Genomic DNA, 24,117 nt, shown 5'->3' on the forward strand with positions numbered 1-24,117 from the left:
TAGACAATAAATCCATGTAGGGGCGATAGACATTGTCCCCAAGTGATTGGGGTACCCCCTGCCTACTCCCCCCGCAGCGGCAGACATGCCATGCATCATCCCGGGCGTTTGGGGTATCATCCCCTTCATCGCGGCACTCATCTCGGACATTTGGGGCATCATCCCACCCATCCTTGCACACCAAGGGGGGTACATATTGTAGTACACGGGCATCATCCTCGCCATTTGGGTTTGGGGCATCATCGGCGCCATTCCAGGCATCATCCCAGACATTGGTGCACTTCCGTCGGCATTTCCCCCAACTCTAACGGAAAAGGTCGGCGTTTATGACTCGCTCGTGGCGGGAGAATCACTATCGTGGTACTCCATTTATCTTCAAAAGAAATGAAAGTAGAGAGAGAGAAACTCGTTAAAACAAGTGGTGCGAATGATATGAAGTTCAACTAGCCGTATATATAAAGTTATTTTTTTTTAAATTAAAAATTAAAAATTGGGACGTCCGCTGGGACGTCCGTCGTGGCACTGCAATGGTGGACGTCCCGACGGACGTCATTGAAAAGCCGCGGAACTCCGGTGTCCGCAAGCGACGTCCACGTCCGCCGGTCGCACGCCTAATGGCGGACGTCCGGCACGCCGGTCCGACGTCCGTCGGGACGCCCGCCGCTGCGGATGCTCTAATTATTGACAGAAATCAGAAACCTCACCGGTGTTTCACTCTACTTTTGTATTTTTTTTCCTAATAGTAAGTCGCTGTGATTAAAAATCTCAAATAAATCACTATTCACCACTTCTTTCGTCCACCGTTAAATAGTACTAACTTCTAAAAAAATATTTGATTTTGTGAAGAAATTAAATTACTAATGGTGGATGAAAAGAGTACTACTAGAAATGCAAAATGAATTTTACTAGAGCATTTTAAGACCATCTTCAATCACTAAAATTCATTTTTAGTGTAGACAATTTCTCCAATCATACACCAAAATCAAACAGAATTTTTCAATGGAATAACATTAAATATGGTGTTACTGCAAAATTTTTATGAGGCAAATATTAAAAATGGTGTAAAACTTAAATATTGAATAAAATCCAAAAAATAGGGGAAGATAGAAAAGTAAAAAGAAATAATTAGCAAATTTATTTTTATCTCTTCTCAACAAAAAAAATAAATGCGATAGTTATTTGTATATACTACTAGTAATTTTTCAATTTATCTTCTTCCCTTGCCATCACCATTTTTAAGAAGTATATTTACCTTTTAAAATATTATTATTTATATAATTTAAAATGAACTTCCATCTCCATGAAATTAATAGCCATATCAGATTTGCTATTTAATAAAGCGTTTTTTGTTTCTAAAACAATAGGAGTATATTACTAATACTCAAAGAATAAAAAGATATTGGTCCCTAAAAGCTAAAACAATAAAAATGGACTTTAAAGTTGGTCTAAATATCATAAATTTTGTATTTTCTTTATTATTTTTCAATTCAGTCCAATTAAGATATCTTCGGCAAAACATTTATTCTACATGGACAACCATGAAATATTTATAATATTATAGTTCACTTTTTAAGTTTATGATAAGTATGATAAAAAGGCCTCATTGATTTAGTATGACCAAGTAGGATAAAAAATTGTACGTAAGTTAGTAAGATATAATCATTGACTTGCCATGAAAAATAACAAACAAAATGTAAAATTTGTACTAATAATTTAGACCGATTTTAAAGTTTGTTGGAAATTACCAATCTTTGTCCAAATATAAATGTTGACATTGATTCTTATATACTTCATCCGTTCCAAGGTAGTTGGGACATTTCTTTTGGACACAAGATTTAAGAAATTAATGTGTAAAGGTTAAAGTGGAGAAAGTAAAGTAAGAGAGATGAAGAGGGAGTAAAGACACACTCAACTGCCTTAAGACAACCCAAAAAGGAAGACGACTCAACTACCTTGAGACGGAGAAAGTATAAAGCAACATATCATCGCGTAGCTTAGTTAGTATGATACGCGTGATGTCGTATTTACGGGGTTCAACGAAGGTTTCCAAAGCCAGTGCATGGGTGTTGGTCCGGCCGTCAATTTCGTCGCCAACGGCAACCAGCACAATATGAGCTATTATTTGGCGGATGAGATATACCCTATGTGGCCCGTCTTTGTGAAGACGATCAGATGCCCAACAGATGAAAATAAGATATATTTTGCGGGTCGTTAGGAGGCAGCGCGTAAGGATGTGGAGCGGGCATTTGGTGTGCTCCAGGCTCGATGGGCGACAGTGAAGGGTCCAGCATGGCTGTGGTATGTTGACAGCATCGCCGACATCATGTACGCATGTATTATCATGCACAACATGATTGTCGAAGATGAAGGTCCAGCACTGACTGATTGGACTAATGATGATGCTGAAGATGCGGGTCCAAGCCACGGCGTGGCCACTAGCTATGTACGCATGGGGATACCCCACGAGTAAGTCGATCGAGTCGGTGCATTTGCCGACATGCGCCAAAAACAAGCCCATGTTCGACTCCAGAACGATATTATTGAAGAAGTATGGCAGCAAAGGGGTCGTTGTTGATGTAGTTTTTAATTATTGAAATGTATTTTTTTTAATTTGGTGAAATGTACTTTTCTTTTTTTATTTAATGGAATTTTTTCCCTATTTGTGTCGAAATTTTAATTCCGTAAATTGTTTAATTTCGGAAATTATTTAATTTGTGAATTTGTGAATTTTTATTATTGTGGGAAGTCCGTCGGGATGTCCTTGGGGATGTCCGCCATTGTGCAGTGGGATGTCCGTATGAGGTGGCATCCGCAGTGGAATGTCTGTATGACGTGGCAGGAGGTGTTTTTGGGATGTCTGCACCACTGCTAATGCTCTAAGGACCCTAGGTTTGATTCGACTCGATCATTCCGGAAAAAGTACCAACAAGAAAACCCAAAATAGAGCTTATAATTCTGCTCGATTCTAATTGTTTAAAAATAAAATAGTTTGTGGCAAAATAGATAATAAATAAACCGCCGGTTCCGGTTTATAGGAATTCGGAACCGGAACCGGACCGTGAGGCTATTTCACGGTTCCAGTTCCGGTTCGAAAACCGACGATTCCGGTTCGGAACCGCCGGTTTTCGGACGGTTTACACGGTCCGGTTCAAAAACCGGCGGTTTCACGGTTCGGTTTTTTTTTTCTATGTAATTTGAAATTTGGACTTATACAATAAATTGGAACAAGACAACGGATAATTTAAATCGAAATAAGACGAATAAGGTGAAAATTATATCAATTTTATTAAATTTGAGTTGTAACGGACAACTATACATTACAATTTACAATACATATACAAGTATACTATACAACAATGTAATATAATTTACAAGTGTCGTCGGAACGTAAATAAAAACACATGAAATGGGGGATAATGGATGAATTTGAATTCAAAATCAAAGTTAAAAAAATTTGAATTTCGGAAAACCGACGGTTTTGGCGGAAAACCGTCGGAACCGCCGGTTTCACCGCCAAAACTGTCGGTTCGGTCAACAAACCGTCTACCTCGTGTTCCGCACCGGAACCGAAAACCACCGGTTTCGCGGTTAACCGCCGGTTTCCGGTCCAAAAACCGCCAGTTTGGGCCGACAAAACCGGCTGAAAAAGCTGCCGCCTCGGTTTTCTCACCGGAACCGTGAAACCGACGGTTCGGTGACGGTTCCGGTTCGAAAAATCTTGAACCGGAACCGGACCGCGGTTCTAAATGCGACGGTTCCGGTTTGAAAAAATTAACACGGTTCCGGTTCGGAACCGGTGGGCATCTCTAATCCAAATAACTAAATAATAAGACACTATGTCACAACATACATCGCCATATGCCTTGGTACTTTGAACTCATATCTGTAAGATCTCAGAGGTGCACGATGACATAGTCATGCATAACATCCCCAATTCCCCATGCACGATGACATAACCGTGTATATTTCATTTCATTTCATCTCAATACAAGATCCCGTGATGAGTAAATCACAACACGACATAGAATAAAAGATCAGACCTAATAAAAAAACAAGGGCAAGTCCACAACATAATTCACATTACATTGTCAGACAAGTAATATGCTAAACCATGATGATACAAATCTCCACTTTCAACTTTTCCAAACAAACCTAAGAGGGCTGAAATTGGAACAAAAAATGAACCAAATCACCAAAACCAAATTCCATTGCAAATATGGAAAAATATTCACTTTACCTCCCTAAACACAAATATATGTCTGCTATCACTTGTGATTGCTACTGCCCTTCTTCTTCAACAGGCTTCCAAACTTCTGCAGCAAAGCCTTTTTCTTCTTCTGACTGCCTGACTTCGACTGGGGGCTCCCGTTGTTCCCAGCACTATCACCCGACAACGCCCCGTTCGCTTGATCATACATATCAGCACCTTCACCTTTTGACTCCAGCTCATCCTCAAATGATTCTTGCTCCGTTTCTCTCCCAGGAGAGAAGTCCTTCGCATCGATCTTGCAGCTTTCCCACATCTTGAGGTCGACCTCTGTGGATTCTGCGTTTCTTTCACCATCTTTTAGTGTTCCATTTGAGTTCTCAACTTTATCACCAGATGCATTCGCTTCGGCTTGCCCCTCATTGATAGGTAGCTCGTTCGGCTGAGATAGGGGTTCGGCTGCATGCCTCACATCTCCCCTGCCATTCTGTTCGGAGAATTCTACCACTTTCGGAAGCATATCATAGTCTCTCTCGCAGTCCATTAGGTTGCCACTTTCTTCCTCCTGCTTGGCCAGTGCATCTTCGAGTGACTTAGATAGCTCCTCGATTTTTTCCTGAGACGCTGCCTCCCTTTTGTGCAGATCCTCATTCTCTGCAAGAATCCTATGCAATCGGTTTTCCATCTCGTTCACACACTCTTTGAGCCTCGCGCTCTCCTCATTCGCTTCACCAAGTACTTGCTTTAGGTGAATCGCCTCTGAATCAGCCTCGCTGAAGGACTTATTCAACTGATCCCTCTCCTCCTTCGCTGCAGACGACTCTTCCTCCGCCAGTTTTAGCAAGCTCACCAGCCGTCTTACTTCGTTTTCCATGCTATCATTCTCTTCTTCAGACTGCTTCACCAAATTCGCCATATCTACCTCCTTCTGCTGGTACTCAGCCTTTAAACTATCATAATTGAGCTTCGATTGTTCAAGCGATTCAATCAGCCTGCTTAGTTCATTTTTCATATGGCATTTCTCTTCTTCAGACTCTCTCACAGACTTCATCAAATCTTGATCTTTCTGCTCCAACCGAGCCTTTAAGTTACCATAATCAATCTTTGACATTTCAACTGAATCAATCAGCCTGCTTATTTTGTTTTCCATATCGGATTTCTCATCTTCAGACTTTTTCACAGAATTCGCCAAATCTAGCTCCCTCTGCTCCAAATCAGCCTTCAAGTTACCACATTTATGCCTTGACTCCTCAGCCGAATCGGTAAGAGTATTGATCTGTTTTCTTGCATCATCAAGCATGCTTTCATACTTCTCATTTGTTGATTTCAGAGACAGTCTCAGATCCTCGATACGTGTTTCGTGACTTTCATTTTCAGCTTGACTTGAGATTAGCTTTTCTTTAACGTCTCTTGCTTCTGAGGAGACTTCGTGCAACGCTGATGCCAAACTCTCCAATGCCTTCTTGCTTTTCTCCTCTTCGTCTCTGGAAGTTTCCAGCTCGTTCGTGAGCTTGTTCTTCTCTTCCAACAGCTTTTCTACACTAGCAGCTGCAATCTTTTCATTGTTCAACGCCATGCTTCTCATTTCTCTCGTCGTTTCAAGTTCAGACTCGAGCACTTCAACCTTCCTCACCAGTTCAGAAGATTCTGCTCTAGCTCGCTCTAGACAATGCTCTGACTCCACCAAATCACCTTTTTGTCTCTCATTCGAGATCTCCAATAAATCGAGCTTCTCCTTGAGCAGCTCGATTTCAGACTTTGCATCATGCAGCAGATCATTACTGTCTTCCAGTTTCTTCACGACCGTTCCAAGAGTTTCTGAAGCCGACTTCTCTGATTCACATGCTTGCTCAGCCTGAGACGTTAGCTCCACGACTTGTTGATGAAGCTCCCTCACTAGATTATGCGCATAACATTCAGATAACTTTGAAGCCTCTAGATCAACATTGAGTTTCTCCATCGCATCATCTTTTCCGGCCAATTTCTCCTCAACAAACTTCACTCGTTCAAGTTCTTGTCGAAGAGAATGTATATCTAACTCCAAACCTGACACCAATTTGTTGTTCTCAACGGCCTGCATCTCCACCCTCGACTCAAGCGCAGATTTCAAGTGAATCACTTCAGCAGACAGTACCTCAACCTTCTCTGCATGAATCTCGGCTATTTTTGTGGCATCATCAGCATGGTTCAGCGCCTGGTTCTTAGCAGCAGACGTCATCAGCAGTTCTTGCTTCACGTTCTGAAGCTCCTGAGTTGTGGACAGCAGCGCAGCCACATCCATGGCATGCTGACTCCTCACATCCTCCAGCTCCTTCCTCCATTCGTCTTCCTTCATGTGATTCTCCCCAAACCCCACCTGCTCCATCTCAAGCGCCCGAAACTTCTCAATCTCAGTATTCTCCTCCGCACGTCTCTGAGCCTGCAGAGCTTCCTTAAGCTTCTCGTTCGCCTCAGCACACAATCTCTGGGCTTCCTTCACTTCATCAAGAGCCCTTTCCTTCTCCTTCTCGACTGAAACCAACTTCTCATTCGTTTTCTTCAGATCCTCCTGCGTTTGACTCAGCTCCGCCTGAAGCTCTGAAGAGGGCCTCACCAAACGCGTTGGCTTCCTCTGACACAAAGCACAAGATCAGCACAATGCAACTACGCATTAAAAAACAGAGTTACTTTGACTTACATCAGTTGGCGTGCTGGGCCTGGGAGACACCCTCTCCAATTTAGACTTGGGCGTGACAGATCCCGGGGATCGATCCATGGAGAGGCGGCCGTTTTGTAACGAGGAAATCGAATCACCACTAGGCCTAGCAAGTCCCCTACTGATTCGAGGAGTTGCCGGTGATGCTTTAGCATTTGGAGTTCCAGATAAACTAGATCTACACAAAGCAGAAATTCTTCAACTCTCAACTCAAAAATCCAAGATCCACAAACGCACATTTCAGGAATGAAGTTCAATTCCACAAAAATGGAGAATAATCCAAACATGGAATATTTTCTGCCAATTCCACTTCTACAGCAAGGCATTTTCACAACACATGCGAAATCCAAAAAAAAAATTAAACATAAAACCTAATTGAATTAAACACTAAAATACACAACAATTCAACCAAGATAACTATGCAGGTTCAACAAACAAGCAATTTTGCGGCAACCCAAAGAAATTAAAGTGACAATCTCTAACTTCGTTACGTTCTTATCTTCGCAATAAACACACATCTGATCATCAAACACCAAAATGGCAGATTCAATTTAGAAGAAAAAAAACAAAATTCAAACACACACAAAAAAAAATTATAGCGAATTAGAAAGCAAAACCGCACCAGATCCACAACAAAAGTAGATAGAGCTACACTTACTTCGATTTAGCAGACATTGCGCAAAATCAAGAACCTCCTGCTTCAATTTCTTCAACAACGAAGTAAAAAAAGAAAAGAAAATGGGGGTTTATCTATAATGTCGACATCGTGAAAAGAGAAAGGGAAAGGGAAATTATCACTCCCAACTCTGAGAATAAACCTGAATCTAAAATCTTTGGTTTCAACAGAGATATAGGAAACAGAAAAAATTGAAAAAGAAAAAGAAATGGAAATATTTAGGGTGGTGGAGTTGAGTGGGGTGTTCTTGTCGCAGATTCTAACAAACCACCGCTGCTCTTTCTCTGTCTCTCCCTACCACCTTTACCAGTCCAGAAATTACCAAATTGCCCCTACTGCCCCTCCATTGCAAAGGCGGTCTCTTGTATAAAAACTGTCACAGACAAAAAGAAGGAGAGCGAGAGCGAGAGAGAGAGGAGAGAATGTGAATCTACTGCTTTTTTCAGGTAAAATGGTGGATAAAGAGCTCTCTACAAAGTGAGAAACTTTAATCAAGCTTCAGAGCCATTTGCTTTTCTATTTTGTTTATATGGAAACATATTGCATTGTGTAATTGAGATTCATTTGTGGATTTGGTTTTAATTTTGAAAATTTCGTTGGGAAGAATAAAGCTTAATTAATTGTTTTTTTTAATCGATGCAGCTCTGTTTATCCAGATAATAAGCATCATTAATTTCTTGGAATAAAATTGGAGGAAAATAAAAGGAATGTTACATATGCTTCAACCATCAACGATTCAGTTTTTAGCCATTTTTACCCATTATGTCATATCTCGAAATCATGAGAAAGTGGGTAAAATTATGTCATAGCAAAGGATTAGTTAATATTTTTATTATATTAAATGATTTTATTATTTAATGTTGGGACCTTAATTATTTTTTTCTATAGTGCTCTCTCTGTCCTTTATTAATTAATTACATTTGTCTCAATATAAAGAGTGAGTCATAAAATATTGTGAAACACTACTAGTCATACTTTTATATTATAAGACAATAAAATATTAATAAAATGAGATACTAGTATTCTTTATTAAAGGTGGTAAAAAAAATGTGACAATTATTTAGGATTGGGTGAAAAAGAGACAATTAATCGCAGATACTATGAACTATAATGTGCGGTGAAATTGAACATATTAAACATTTTATAGTTATTAATTTGATCGAAGAAATGGAAACAGAAGATAGATTTGTGTATCATAAGATGAGAGTTCAAAATGGTCCGCAGTTTGTATGAATTTAGCAGGCATCTATACATTATTGTAAAATTATTAGATTCAGTTTACATATAAAACTGATATTGGAACAAATTACTCTTATTTATCCATTGCCAAAATTAAGACGCTCATACAAATTTATTGCTTAAGGGCTCATTTGGAAGTAATTTTGCTAGATGAAGCTGCAAAGATAGTATACTATAAGTGAGTCTAATAATATCGGTTGTATAGTGGCGGATTCTGAACTTTTTGTTTAGGGTACGATAAATAATCTTAGTGATTTGAAGTTTCAAAATTCGACGAATTTTTTATCTTCTTTCTAATAGATTTTTTTCAATCATATTCTATATAGAGTATAATTTTTTTATTAAAAATATTTATCATATGTAAAGTGAGTTACTTATTGATATTATTACCTTCCCCTATTTAAAATAGATTTTCTTACATTTAAGTATTAGGAATTGAAAGCACTTTCTATTGTTCTAAAAAAATAATAAGATTAATTTTAGAAGTTGCTAACTCAAAAGATAAGAAACTAAATGTGTTAGATGATAATTATATTAATTCATAAGAACTTGAGAAATGAAAAAAAAATGAATTGTACTAGAAGAAAATTAAAAAATAGTTTATAAGAATGAAATATATTAGATTTAGAAGAGCTAAATAAATAATGTACTCCAGAAATGAAAAAATATATATATAATGATATTAGAGGAATGAAATATATTAGACGTAGAAGAGCTAAATGAATAAATGTACTCCAGAAATGAAAAAAATAAATATAATGATATTAGAGGGAGATAACATGATTTAGAGGCCATAAATGCTGAGATTCGAACTCACATCTCTACTGAATATAGCAGAGCTTTCTACCACTGCACCACTTGCCAAGATACGTTTTGGGTACACTCATACCCTTTGTTCTCACGTGGATCCGCCACTGCTGGTGTATATAACTAGTTGTGTGTATGTATTTTATTTATGGAGTATTAAATTTCCATTTAAGCAATGGGGCGTCCAAAAATAAAATAAATCATTGGCCAACACGAAATATAATTTAGGTCACGTCATTTTCTGGCCGTCAAAAATATTTTGGCTTGCCTCTTTTCTACAATCGAAAAATAATGTTATTATTATACAAATTTTACAGAATAAGCCAAAATTAAATATGATCAAAGTCGTGTAATTAACCCTCGAAAATATGATAATGACACTATCCAATATGTAAACATTCAATTGAATCAACTGTTTCGACTAAATGCAAAATCGATCGTGCAAAGTTTTTGTATTGTTAGGGAATCTGCTAACCTAATTTGATCTAACAAAATAGGGGGAACTTAGTGGGAAACATGATGCATTCACGTGTTAAACACTTAAATTTTAATTTAACAAGTTTGCAAAAAAAATCAATATGCGTATTTTTAATAAAATTATTTATATTTAAAAAAATATTTGACATTTTCAACAACAATAGATTACTAATAGTACTTATGGTTTAGGTAAGTGACAGAGGGAGAGAGTTTAACGCCATTTAGTAATATATAGTGCAAATCTTAATTGAACTTAAATATCATCTTATACACATAATTTAAATACATAAAAAATAATTTTAAAACTTATAAATTTAATGTCAATAATATAGTACATAAAATCTGGAAAACATCTTTATAGACTACACTAGCGATAGAACACATGTATCATCATTATCGTAACAAATAATAATAAATTTTATTATATAAATGATATTTTGATAGATGTTCATAATAACAATTAAATTATGTAATAATAAATTTTAATTATTAATGATATATTATACATTTAAAGTTTAAATTAAGTATATTACACTTATTAGTATTGGATATAGATATTCTCACCAATAAAGATGGAGCACCGAACTATTTACTGCAGCGTGCCAACTTTTCTACCAAAATGAATATGAAAATGAAAGGTAAAATAACTTTGAATTCCATGCCTCCTTTTTACCTTTTCACTTTCATATTTATTCAACGTGGTTATTATTAATTAATGTGGTAAGGTATATCATTAAATCCGTCAATAGAAGTTGGTACATGAAGATTTAACAATTATGATTAGGAAAAGGAAAAAAAAAAGAAGATTGCTAAAAAAAATTAAAGTCAAATTATTTATATAATTTCATAATAACCATTAGGTACGGTGGCATAGTCATTTAGTACTACTACTTATTTAAAGGTGTGCATAGTTTATTTTACATTAATACTACTAATATTAATTTATTAAACAAAAATCATATTCTTATCCATACGTTGAAGAGTGTGGCAATGAAATCGATCATTTTATTGGAGGGTATAACGTATGCCGCTTTCTTGTGTTGGCCTAACAAATGATTGGGTATAGATGCGTCAGTCTAAATGCAAACGGTTCAAACTATGATCTGAACGGTAAAAAAAATATCAACATTTGATAAAATAACAACAACAGAAAATGTCAATACAGTATCAACGCAATATCAACACAGCATCAACCGTTGACATTGTGTTGGTATTTTCTGTTGCTATTATTTTATCATCGGTTGACATTTTCCAATGGTTCAGATCATAGTTTGGAGTTTGTACAATATTTACGGTTTCTATTTGATTACATTCCAACATGGATATATGTAATATTCGGTTAAGTACTTTAGAATATGAAATACTGGTACTTCATAATTTTATTTAGGTAATAAATACATGTTGGGCTTGTAGATTGAGAGTTGGGCCGAATATAATGTTTTTGGGCATCCAATAATTCGTAAAAAACTCAATGTTAATGTCTCCCAGTTTTTCTGGACTTGATAGGTCTGCCATCAGCCCAATCGATGGATAAGATCTAGAGACGACATAAAAAGATGTCAAAAAATGTGCTACTAATAAACAAAAAATGACTAATACCAGAAAGGAATTACTATTATTCCTAATCAAGTGTATATGATAATTAATATCGAATGATGATTTTAAATAAATATCATATCAAACATATGGAATGATGATTTTAAATAAATATTATATCAAACATATACATTACGGGCTCGTTTGGTTGCACTGACATGGTTATATGAGATAGCCTCCTCACATTGATTTTACATGATAGTGTGGTAAGATATGTATCTCACTTTGATGTTTGGTTGTACCGACAGCAACCACATGATAACTTATATTATGTTTGGTTTGGACTGCAGAAACTGCTGATACAAAAATACATGGACAAATTTGTCCTTCTAAGATTATTGTAGTGACTTTTTTATCCTTGCAAACCCTATTTCTAATTTTGGCACAGCAGAATCGCCCGCCTGCTATCTATTGATTTCGCGCTTCTCTCCAACATTCCACTTCGCCGATTGCAGCTACTGTGTCGGGCAAGATTGAGGGGATGATAAAATGATACTTTTGCATCATAAAATGATAGTTTGAGGGGAAAAAAATGATAGTTTCAAATGATAAAATGATACTTTTGTTTAATAATGATAGTTTTAAATTTTTGGATGATAAAATGATACTTTTGCATCATAAAATGATAGTTTGAGGGGATAAAATGATAGTTTCAAATGATAAAATGATACTTTTGTTTAATAATGATAGTTTTAGATTTTTGGATGATAAAATGATACTTTGCATCATAAAATGATAGTTTGAGGGGATAAAATGATAGTTTCAAATGATAAAATGATACTTTTGTTTAATAATGATAGTTTTAGATTTTTGGATGATAAAATGATACTTTTGCATCATAAAATGATACTTTGACGGGATAAAATGATAGTTTCAAATGATAAAATGATACTTTTGTTTAATAATGATAGTTTTAGATTTTTGGATGATAAAATAATACTTTTGCATCATAAAATGATACTTTGACGGGATAAAATGATAGTTTCAAATGATAAAATGATACTTTTGTTTAATAATGATAGATTTTTGGGTAATCGCTTCAAAATCGAGCCCATGTTATGATATCACCAAATGTGGTCGACGAATCTGCAAATCATTCACAGATTACCTAAAACGATGATTACCAAACGGGCTAACAAAATTTCATACAAAATTGAATGCAAACCCTAAAATCGATGGCCGACCTCTCTTTGAGGACCTGGGGCTTGAAACGGTGGAGTGAAGGGGTATAATTGTGACTTGGCCGAATTTCACCAAACGGGCTTCGCAAGATTGAGCAATATCGGAGGGGAGGACCTGGACAGTGTTATAGGTGAAATGCAGGTAGCAATCTTAAATTTCATCCGGATCTTGATTGGTTAACCGGGTCGCGGGATAGTATATCAGTACAACCAAACGACTGATATACCTCCGATAGGCGGCCCTATCAAGGCCTATCAGTACAACCAAACGACCCCTAAGAGTTTGTTTGGTACACGGGATTAGAATTGAATTAAAATGAAATTAGAATTAGAAGTAATTCAATTCTAAATTCCATGTTTGATAAAAATAAAGTAGTAATTGAAATTGAATTTGAAAAATTTTTACGCTCATAATACACATTGCATACACACAGTGACACACAATGTGTGTAATATATATAGCGTGTGTATAGTAGAATTGAATGCTCTAATTCCAATTCCACGCCTCCAATTCCACGGCACAAATATAGCCCAGGTATTTCTGCCAAATCTTCATTACTTACGAGTTAAGCTAATTTGTCTATATTTTTTAGGTGCACCAATTCAACAATGCGAAGTGATGAGATTACTTATTTGTAGATCATTAATTTCAACCAAACAGGAAATAACGGTGTGAAGCCTGTCAACATCCTTCCGCCGTCACCGGCCACCTCTTAACCACCTCTATACAAACAAAACATACAAATAACGAATTTTCTATTCATAATATTATTGAATTAATAAGTACATAACAACTGCCACGATATTTTGACAAAATCTACCGTGAGTGAGGACCTGTATTTTTTTTTTATCACAACTGAAATTATGAATCGTCGCCGACGCGGCTTTGTTCAGACATTTTCCTACTTTATTCTAATATTCAACTTCATATATAACACTTTACAAATCCTCACAAAATATAATTTAGTATGAACTAAAATATGTGATAGCTTTGAAGTTTTTCGTGAGGAGCACACATTAATTACTTTATTCTGACAATATTATACTAATACAAAATTTATTGACATGGATCTCCGACTCTCCGTAGAATTTATGAAGTTTCCGGATCATATTTTTTAGGGATATTGACACCTAATATCATGGAACTTTAAAAAAGTTGGGTTTTTCCCACGAACTTTGAAATTGACAAATAATATCACAAACTTTACCCCAAGTTTGTTATTTTCCACCAATAAAAAAACTCCGGCAATATTAATAGATCGAAGAACAAATTTGGAGGATGTGCTTCGAGAAAAACTATTATCAAAGAATAAAAATCTTGAAACTCTCGAAGTTATTGTCGAGAAATTACGAAAAAAAAATCCGTATCATGATATTATTTGTCGGAATTTTTTCATTGGTGGAAAATAGTTACAAACTTGGGGTAAAATTCGTGATATTATTTGCCAATTTCGAAGTTCGTGATAAAAACTCAACTTTTTTAAAATTCCATGATTTTAGGTGCCAATATCCATATTTTTTATCACGTATGTATGTAGTATCAATTATCATAACACCAATGTGAACTAATAGAATTTTATGTGAACAAATTTTAGGTAAGCGATTGTTAAAAATTATCAAAAACCTGACTTTTTTTTGTCTAGCGTTTTTCATAAAATGTCCAACTATGTAAAACAGTAAATTGCATGGGGTGACGAAAAGCCGATCTACTTAGTCGTAGTCTAATGTGAAATTTTTTCTCCTCAACCCATACAACGACATCGTTATAGCAAAAAAAAAGTTTAAAAACATTTTATGCTCTCATCTTTTAGAACATTTTAGAAAAGTCTCAAACTTTTAGTGTATTTCGTAAAATGTCCCCTACTTTTAGCATATTCTAGAAAATCTCCATAACATTTTTAAAAAATAAGTTGAGGACATAAAACACTATTAACCCTTCTCGATTTTTTTTGCTAAAATGATGTTATTTCATGTGTTGATGACTTGATGGGAATTTTTGCATAGCGGAATATTTTGTGAAATACGATGAAAGTTATAAACATTAAGTTGGGGACATTGTATATAGAATTTGCTGAAAGTACTAGTATTAATTTATAGTATATAATTACACACAACGTAATTATGATTTTTGGATTTTTTAATTTAAATACAATCTGAATCAAACCGAATGCCCAAATTTTGAAGAAAAAGATATCCTAAATCTAATCCAATCTTATGAAAAATCCAAATAAATATGGATGTCAGTTTCAAATGAGTTGAAACAAGATTTGTAGTAGTACTTTCCAAAGCAAAATTAATTACTGTATTGGGTGCTTCTATCGATACAGAAATGAATATTTGAAGCATGATACAACTCATATTGACCAGTATATCTAACTGAAGCCAATAATTTGAAAGCCCCTGATTTCAAATAAGTATTATACTAGTATTAATTTTATTTTGAACAAATACATATTTTTACTTTCTAACTGATATTTTATTTAAAATAACAAATTTATATTCATTTAACGAATTTTTACTGATTGGACAAATGTAAACATTTAAGTATTCATAAATTTTTAAAGGTGACACAAATATATAAGAAAAAAGCATATGAATCAATATGAAGCCGTAATATATTTAACCGCGTATTTGAAATTTGTTACAGATGATTTCGAATTAGATACGTCAACATATATGTCAGTTTCAACAAACAACAATAATACTGGTCAAAATGCGTAAAACCCTATTTCTTAGTTGCGCGTTAAATTTACTTCCACGAAACTCCTCTATATATACATGTATAAATATACCAATTCTGCGTAGTTTGAAGGAAATTCAATCATTCCATTCCTACTTATACTAAATCTCCTTTCTCATAGTTTGGGTTGGGGGTTTTAATTAGGGATTCAAATCTCCATGGAAAAATACGCGCGAGTTTTCAACCGATTCGATTCGAATGGCGACGGCAAGGTGTGCCCGGCGGAGCTGCAGCGGTGCGTGGCGGCGACAGTCGGGGATATGACGGAGGAGGAGGCGGCGGCGGCGGTGGCGCTGATGGATTCGGACGGAGACGGATTGCTGAGCATGGAGGATCTGGTGAGAGTGGTGGAGGATGCTGCGGAGGAGGAGAAGGCGAGCGACCTGAGGGAGGTGTTTAAGATGTACGAGATGGAAGGGAGAGGCTGCATTACGCCGTCGAGCCTGCGCCGGATGCTCAGCCGATTGGGGGAGCGGAGGAGCGTCGATCAGTGCGGCGACATGATTGCCACCTACGATCTCAACGCCGATGGCGTTCTCACGTTTGACGAGTTCAAGGTCATGATGGCATCGTCGCCCTCGGCGGCAGCGTGATATGGCGGCGTGTTTGGTTTGGTGGCATGTAAATGATTAGTTGTGAATTATTCAATTTATGATTTGTGTAGAGCTAGGGATTCATTCTTTTAGTATTCCAGATGATTCTATATTCTTTGTTATGGATTTATTCTTCTTTTTTTCTTTTTGGCATTAATATTCGAGACTATTTATTTTCCTTGAGATGGATTTATTCATCGACATACTAAAGCGCACTCAAATTTCTTCAATTAGAAGCACCCTCTTACTCAAATTTCACGATTGCAAAATATGATTGGAGAACGGTGAATGGTCGTTATTGTTGAGAAAACCGGTTAATTTTCTCTCAAATAGTGAAATGAACCGATTCAGTAATTTCAGAGTTAACCCAATGGGGTCTACTCGATAAAATTACTTCTCCAAATAACCCTCTTAAATACCAGATTCCTAACAGAATTTTTCAGTCGGTGTATATATCACAATATAAAAACACCCAACAGAACCGTACAAAACACTACTACCAAACCCGCAAATAATATTGAATACAATATCCCAACAGAAAATAAAGCCAGAAATAAATGCGGAACAAAATAAATAATAAAGAAAGAACACACCCGAAACTTTGATAACGGAGTTCGGCCAAATTGCCTACGTCTCCGAGCACCCTCTGCAGAGCCCGCTTATATATAGACGGAGAAGAGATTACAAATTTGGGATGTTTTACAAAATGGGGGGGGGGGGGTGAGCTCCTTTTATAGGCAGTCACACCCCCAAACATTTGGTAGCCCACCGATGTGGGATTGGAAATATTGGAAAATTTCAACAAATCTCCACCTTGACAAAATTTCAAATCCCACCGGACACAAATCTTCTCCACCCAAACAGACGACTCGCGGTGCTTTCATATTGGCGCAGTCAAGCGCCAGCTCCAAATCGCAGAATATTAACCAAGTCTAAACAATGTTCAAACTTGGCTCTTGTCACTACCTTGGTCAACATATCTGCAGGATTCTCCAAAGTCGGAACCTTTCTGATGACAATTTCCTCTTCTTCGAGAATTTCCCGCATAAAATGATAGCGAACATCAATGTGCTTCGTCCTTGCATGAAAGACCTGATTCTTTGCTAAATGAATAGCACTCTGGCTATCAGAATATACTTCAAGTTGTTTCTGACAAACACCTAATTCTTTCAGCAACCCATGAAGCCAAATTGCCTCCTTCACAGCTTCAGTAATGGCCATGTACTCTGCCTCTGTCGTAGACAAAGTTACCGTTGACTGCAAGGTAGACTTCCAACTAACTGTCGCACTCGCTAAAGTGAACAAATAGCCCGTAGTAGATCTTCGCTTATCCAAATCACCAGCATAGTCGGAATCACAATATCCAACTGCAAAATGACCAAGTGATTTATCCTGCTCAAACAACAAACCAATATCTACAGTACCTTTGATATACCACAGAATCCATTTCACATCTTGCCAATGACCCTTTCCTGGATCATGCATGTATCTGCTCACAGTACCAACGGCCTGTGAAATGTCTGGTCTTGTACACACCATTGCATACATCAAGCTTCCAACTGCGTTAGCATAGGGAACCTTCGCCATATATTCTCGCTCATCTTCCGTATTTGGAGATAACTGAGAACTAAGTTTCAAATGAGGAGCAAGTGGGGTACTTACAGGTTTGGAATCATCATTTATACCAAAACGTTGTAGTACTTTGGTCAAATACTGCTTCTGTGTCAGCCAAAGCTTGCCTCCTTCTCTATCTCTTGTTATCTCCATGCCGAGAATCTTCTTGGCTTCCCCCAAATCCTTCATCTCGAACTCTTTACTCAATTGAGCCTTCAATTTGTCCACTGCAACTTGGCTCTTTGATGCTATCAGCATATCATCAACGTACAAGAGTAGGTAGATGTAGGAACCATCTTGAAGTCTGCGCAAATACACACAGTGGTCGTATTTGCTTCTTGTGTACATCTGATCCTTCATAAATTTGTCAAACCGTTTGTACCACTGTCTTGAAGATTGCTTCAATCCGTACAACGATTTGTACAATTTGCAAACCCAATTTTCTTTACCAGCAACCTTGAATCCCTCCGGTTGGGTCATATAGATTTCCTCCTTCAGATCACCGTGTAAAAACGCGGTCTTCACATCAAGTTGAGGTAGCTCCAAATTCAACTGCGCTACCAAAGCCAACAAAATTCTAATGGAGGAATGTTTAACAACAGGAGAAAATACCTCATTGTAATCAATTCCCTCATTCTGGGCGTAGCCTTTAGCTACCAATCTTGCTTTGTAGCGAACATCATCTCTGTCAGGAAATCCATCTTTCTTTGCAAAACCCATTTACATCCAATTGTCTTCCTGCCTTTCGGCAATGGCATCAGCTTCCACGTCTTGTTCTTCTGAAGAGATTGCATCTCTTCTTCCAAAGCACCTTTCCAACCATTGCTTTCTGAACTTTCAATAGCTTTCGAAAATATACATGGAACATCATCAACAACTGGAAGCGCATATGCTACCATATCCGCAAATCGAGCAGGTTTCTTATTTTCCCGCCTCGTTCGCCTAACTGCAATTGGCTCTGATTGCTGCGAAGGTTCTTGGGGTGGAACCTCTTCATCATCTGACTCTTCTTCTTCCGTAGGAGAGTCATTTGTGGTGTTCGTAGTTGGGATCACAACTGTTTCTTCGAACTCCACCTGCTTCGGTGTATACTCCACCTGCTGCAAAGTATCACTACTATTTGGATTTACCTTATTCAACATGGAAGATTCATCAAAGGTAACATCCCTACTTACAATCGTCTTCTTAGACTCCAAACACGATAACCGATATCCTTTAACACCAGCACTGAAACCCATAAACAAAGCCGCCTTCTTTGCACGTGGATCCAACTTTGATTCAGTCACATGATAATATGCAATAGAACCAAAAATATGCAAAGAATCATAATCAGTTCCAGGTTTACCGGACCATACCTCTAAAGGAGTCTTGCCATCAATGGCAGAACATGGCAAACGATTGACAATGTGTTGAGCGTATGTGATGGCCTCAGCCCAAAATTTTCTGTCTAGCCCAGCATTAGACAGCATACAACGAACTTTCTCCACTAGTGTTCGATTCATACGCTCTGACACTCCATTCTGCTGTGGTGTATTTCTCACTGTGAAGTGCCGAACTATGCCACACTCCTGGCATACATCTTGGAAAGGATCACTCTTGTATTCTCCACCGTTGTCAGATCGGAGAACCTTGATCTTCCTCCCCATCTGATTTTCAACTTGAGTTTTCCATTTCAGAAAAATCCCAAGGACTTCATTTTTGCTCTTCATAGTGTACACCCAAACTCTCCTGGAAAAATCATCAACAAAAGTGACAAAATAGTGTCTACCTCCAAGTGACGGAGTCTTGGCAGGTCCCCACACATCTGAGTGCACGTAATCCAGAATTCCCTTCGTATTATGGATTGCAGTGCCAAATTTCACTCTTCGATGTTTTCCGAGAACACAATGCTCGCAAAACTCTAATTTGCAAGACTTCGTACCTTTCAATAATCCTTGCTTGGCGAGAATTTGCAATGATCTCTCACCAGCATGTCCAAATCGCAAATGCCAAAGATTCGTCGCCTCTGCATCCTTCTTATTACTCGAAGTCGCAGTTGCTACTGTCCCAACAAATGTACTTACCTTGATAGTAATACAAATTGTTCTTCCTCACACCTTTCAGCATCACCAATGCTCCTGAAGTTGCTTTAAGAATTCCATCTCGCATCATCACAACTAGGCCTTTAGATTCTAAGGCCCCCAATGAGATGAGATTCTTCTTCAACTGGGGCACGTACCGCACATCCTTCAAAATTCTGGTAGATCCATCCTGATTCTGTAGCTTGATTGAGCCTATCCCGGCTGTCTTACATGGACTGTCGTTTCCCATGTAAACAAGTCCGCCATTGAGTTCTTCGAAATCAAAGAACCTCTCCCTGATGGGACACATATGATAGGTGCAACCTGAATCCAATATCCACTCGTCTGGATGTGATGTTGAAGGTGAAACCGTCAAAGAACAATCTGACTTCGCATCATTTTTGCATTCAGCAACATTTGCATCTTGCGAAGCCTTTTCTTTCTTCTTCAACTTTGGGCAGTCTTTCTTCCAATGTCCTTTCTCATAACAGAAAGCACACTCATCTTTGGCAACTCGTCTTTTCGATTTGGACCTTCCTCTTCTCTCCTTTGATCGGCCTTGTTGACGACCTCTTGCCACTAATGCTTCATCTGTAACTGCTTTGACTTTCATTTTATCTGCCTTTCGCAATTCATGACTATACAAAGCAGAACATACAGTATCTAAAGACACATTCTCTTTACCGTGGAGTAATGTGGTCTCCAGATGTTCAAATTCATCAGGTAGAGACGACAACAACATCAATGCCAGATCCTCATCCTCAAATTTCACATCTAAATTTAGCAGGTCTGCTACTAATTGGTTAAACAAAGTAATGTGTTCATTCATAGTGGTACCTGGTCGGTATTCAAATCGGAACAACCTTTTCTTCATAAGGAGCTTATTCTGACCACTCTTCTTCAGAAATTTGTCCTCCAGTGTCTTCCACAATCTATGTGCAGAAGTCTCATTTTTGACAGCATACTTCTGCTCTCTGGACAGACATGACCGAATTGTTCCACAAGCTAACCGATTTATTGTACTCCAATCTTTATCATCTATATCTTCTGGTTTCTTTTCTTCAATGGCAATGTCAAGACCCTGCTGGAAAAGAGAGTCTAGAACCCCCCCTGCCACATACCAAAATGGCCAGTACCGTCAAATATCTCCACCGTCAATTTCATATTTGACAGTGGAAACCTCGACCACGATGACGAAGAACTAGCCTTGTTTTCTTGATCATTACCCGCCATTACAGACTCAAAATAAAGTATTCAATATTACAAACAAATAGAACCAAGGACGAACCTTGGCTCTGATACCACTTGTTGAGAAAACCGGGTAATTTTCTCTCAAATAGTGAAATGAACCGATTCAGTAATTTCAGAGTTAACCCAATGGGGTCTACTCGATAAAATTACTTCTCCAAATAAATTCTTTGGAAAGACTGGCGGGGACACTGTCCCTCTTAAATACCAGATTCCTAACAGAATTTATCAGTCGGTGTATATATCACAATATAAAAACACCCAACAGAACCATACAAAACACTACTACCAAACCCGCAAATAATATTGAATACAATATCCCAACAGAAAATAAAGCCAGAAATAAATGCGGAACAAAATAAATAATAAAGAAAGAACACACCCGAAACTTTGATAACGGAGTTCGGCCAAATTGCCTACGTCTCCAAGCACCCTCTGCAGAGCCCGCTTATATATAGACGGAGAAGAGATTACAAATTTGGGATGTTTTACAAAATGGGGGGGGGGGGGGGGGGGGGTGAGCTCCTTTTATAGGCAGTCACACCCCCAAACATTTGGTAGCCCACCGATGTGGGATTGGAAATATTGGAAAATTTCAACAGTTATGTGTCCTTCCATGATGACTCGTCTCTATGCAAAAACAAGCTCTTTTTTAGCCTTAATAGGGCACAAAATGATCTTGACTAACGTGTGTCATTTTGAATAGATACTGTCACTAAAATAGTAGTTCATGTTTTAGGAATGTTCATTAGCCATGAATCATATAAATGAGGCGAATTTCAGAGATAAAATGATTGAACTATTAAGATTTTAATTAGACATTTCTTTTCCAACCAATAAGCTAAAGATTCAAGCAAATAAAACAACAATAATAATAGAATATATTAGATCCTCTATAATAATTCAATAAAAGCACACCACTCAATTTCCAATATAAGAAAAGCTAATTACGCGTCTTTTGTGAAATTTATTATTTTTATTATTTAACTGTCATCTTTTCATTTTACGTATACTCGGTTGGAAAATAAACTTGATTTTAAAATCAAGACTCCTTAATGAATCATCTGGAGAAGTTGAGAAAAATTAGTTTATTAGCTAAGTTAGTTGAAGTTTCTAGATATGAATAGTATTACATGTATTAATAATTTAGTCAGCTACTAGAATGAACTAGGTGCACTATGTCGGTGAAGATGACCGACTTTAGCATCTATAAATAGGCATTATGGCATTTTGTATTGTGTACAACAAAAATAAGAGTGTGTGGTATTAAAGTGAGTGTACACAACAAGAAAGTGTGTAGTGTGTATTTCTCATATATTTCACCAAAATTATCCTCTCAAATATTTTCTCCAAATTAAATTAATCCTCCAATATATTTCCTATATTCCAACAAAGTGGTATCAGAGCCACAAGTTCCCACCTATAGCATGGCTAACTTGTCGTCGTTTCAAGTCCCCATGCTCAATAAGCGCAGTTTCGATAGTTGGAGTATTAAGATGAAAGCGTTATTGGGAGCCCATGACGTTTGGGAGATCGTGGAGAGTGGCTACGAGGAGCCGCAAGATGAGACCGCTCTATCCCAACAACAAAGGGAAAGATTGCAAGATGCGAGAAAGAGAGACAAGAAGGCTCTCTATCTCATCTATCAAGCTCTAGGGGACGACGATTTTGAGAAGATTTCGAGTGCAAGCACCGCCAAAGAAGCGTGGGGAAAGCTCCAAATCTCATGTACTGGAGTAGAGAGAGTAAAGAAGGTATACGTCTCCAAACTTTAAGAGGAGAATTTGAATCTTTGCATATGAAAGAGTCCGAGTCAATATCCGATTATTTTTCAAAAGTCTTGGCGGTGTCAAATCAAATGAAAAGAAATGGTGAAAAATTGGAGGATGTTAGAATTATGGAAAAAATATTGCGTTCTCCAACTCCTAACTCCTAATTTTGAGCATATAGTAGTTACAATTGAAGAAACAAAAGATTTAGAGGAAATGAGTATCGATCACTTATTGGGATCGCTACAAGCATATGAGGAGAAACAAAAGAAGAAACATGAAATTGTGGTGCAACTTTTAAAGTTGCAAGTGAGCCCAAAGGAGAAAGAAGAAAGTTCGGGCAATGGTGGTGGTCGACAAGGAAGAGGTCGCGGACAAAAGATCGTGGTCGTGGACGAGGATATGCTCGTGGACGTGGACGAGGATATGCTCGTGGATGAGGACAAGGATATTTTCCGAACAATGAAGAAAGAAAGGAGTTCCCAAATAAGGGACGAGGAAGGAGTTCCCCACAGTCGAGGTACGATAAATCTTTAATAAAGTGTTACAATTGTCATAGATATGGGCACTATGCTTCCGAGTGCAGAGATGCAAAATCAAAAGTTGAAGAGAAGGCTAATTACGTGGAGAATACGAATGAAGAAAATGGTTGTGTCCTTCTAGCTTATAAAGGAGAAGCTGGGAGAAAAGATGATACGTGGTACCTCGACACTGGAGCGAGCAATCATATGTGCAGGAACAGAAGCATGTTCATGGAGCTTGATGAATCAGTAAGTGGTAACGTCTCCTTTGGTGATGAATCTAAAATTTCAGTTAAAGGGAAAGGCAAGATACTAATTCGTTTGAAGAATGGAGTTCATGATTTTATTTCTAACATATATTATGTGCCCAATATGAAAAATAATATTTTGAGTCTTGGACAACTCTTAGAGAAAGGTTATAATATTCATATGAAAGATTATAGTTTTTCAATAAGAGATGACAAAAATAATTTGATTGCCAAAGTGCCGATGTCCAAGAATAGAATGTTTTTATGAAATGTGCAAAATGATGTGGTGAAGTGTCTTCAAGCATGATACAAAGATAAGTCTTGGTTGTGGCATCTTCGATTTGGGCACCTGAATTTTGGTAGCTTAAAATTGCTATCAAATAAAGAAATGGTACGCGGATTACCGCCCATCAAGCATCCCGATCAACTCTGAGAAGGATGCTTAC

At 37.3% G+C, this 24,117-nt stretch overlaps 2 protein-coding genes across 2 annotated transcripts; one reads left to right on the forward strand and one right to left on the reverse strand.

The window, feature by feature from the left end:
- Positions 1-4,062: 4,062 nt before the first annotated feature.
- Positions 4,063-8,092, reverse strand: LOC121762403 (WEB family protein At5g16730, chloroplastic-like). The gene is made up of 3 exons (XM_042158281.1): positions 7,561-8,092; positions 6,885-7,080; positions 4,063-6,818 (listed from the first exon to the last, which is right to left on the reverse strand). Exons 1-3 carry the CDS (start codon positions 7,575-7,577, stop codon positions 4,266-4,268), a joined length of 2,766 nt encoding a protein of 921 aa, XP_042014215.1. The 5' UTR covers positions 7,578-8,092; the 3' UTR covers positions 4,063-4,265.
- Positions 8,093-15,707: 7,615 nt separating this feature from the next.
- Positions 15,708-16,391, forward strand: LOC121761508 (putative calcium-binding protein CML23). The gene has a single exon (XM_042157151.1). It carries the CDS (start codon positions 15,777-15,779, stop codon positions 16,209-16,211), a length of 435 nt encoding a protein of 144 aa, XP_042013085.1. The 5' UTR covers positions 15,708-15,776; the 3' UTR covers positions 16,212-16,391.
- The last annotated feature ends 7,726 nt before the right edge of the window (positions 16,392-24,117 follow it).

Source organism: Salvia splendens, chromosome 13 (assembly GCF_004379255.2).
Source record: "Salvia splendens isolate huo1 chromosome 13, SspV2, whole genome shotgun sequence".
NCBI lineage: Eukaryota > Viridiplantae > Streptophyta > Magnoliopsida > Lamiales > Lamiaceae > Salvia > Salvia splendens.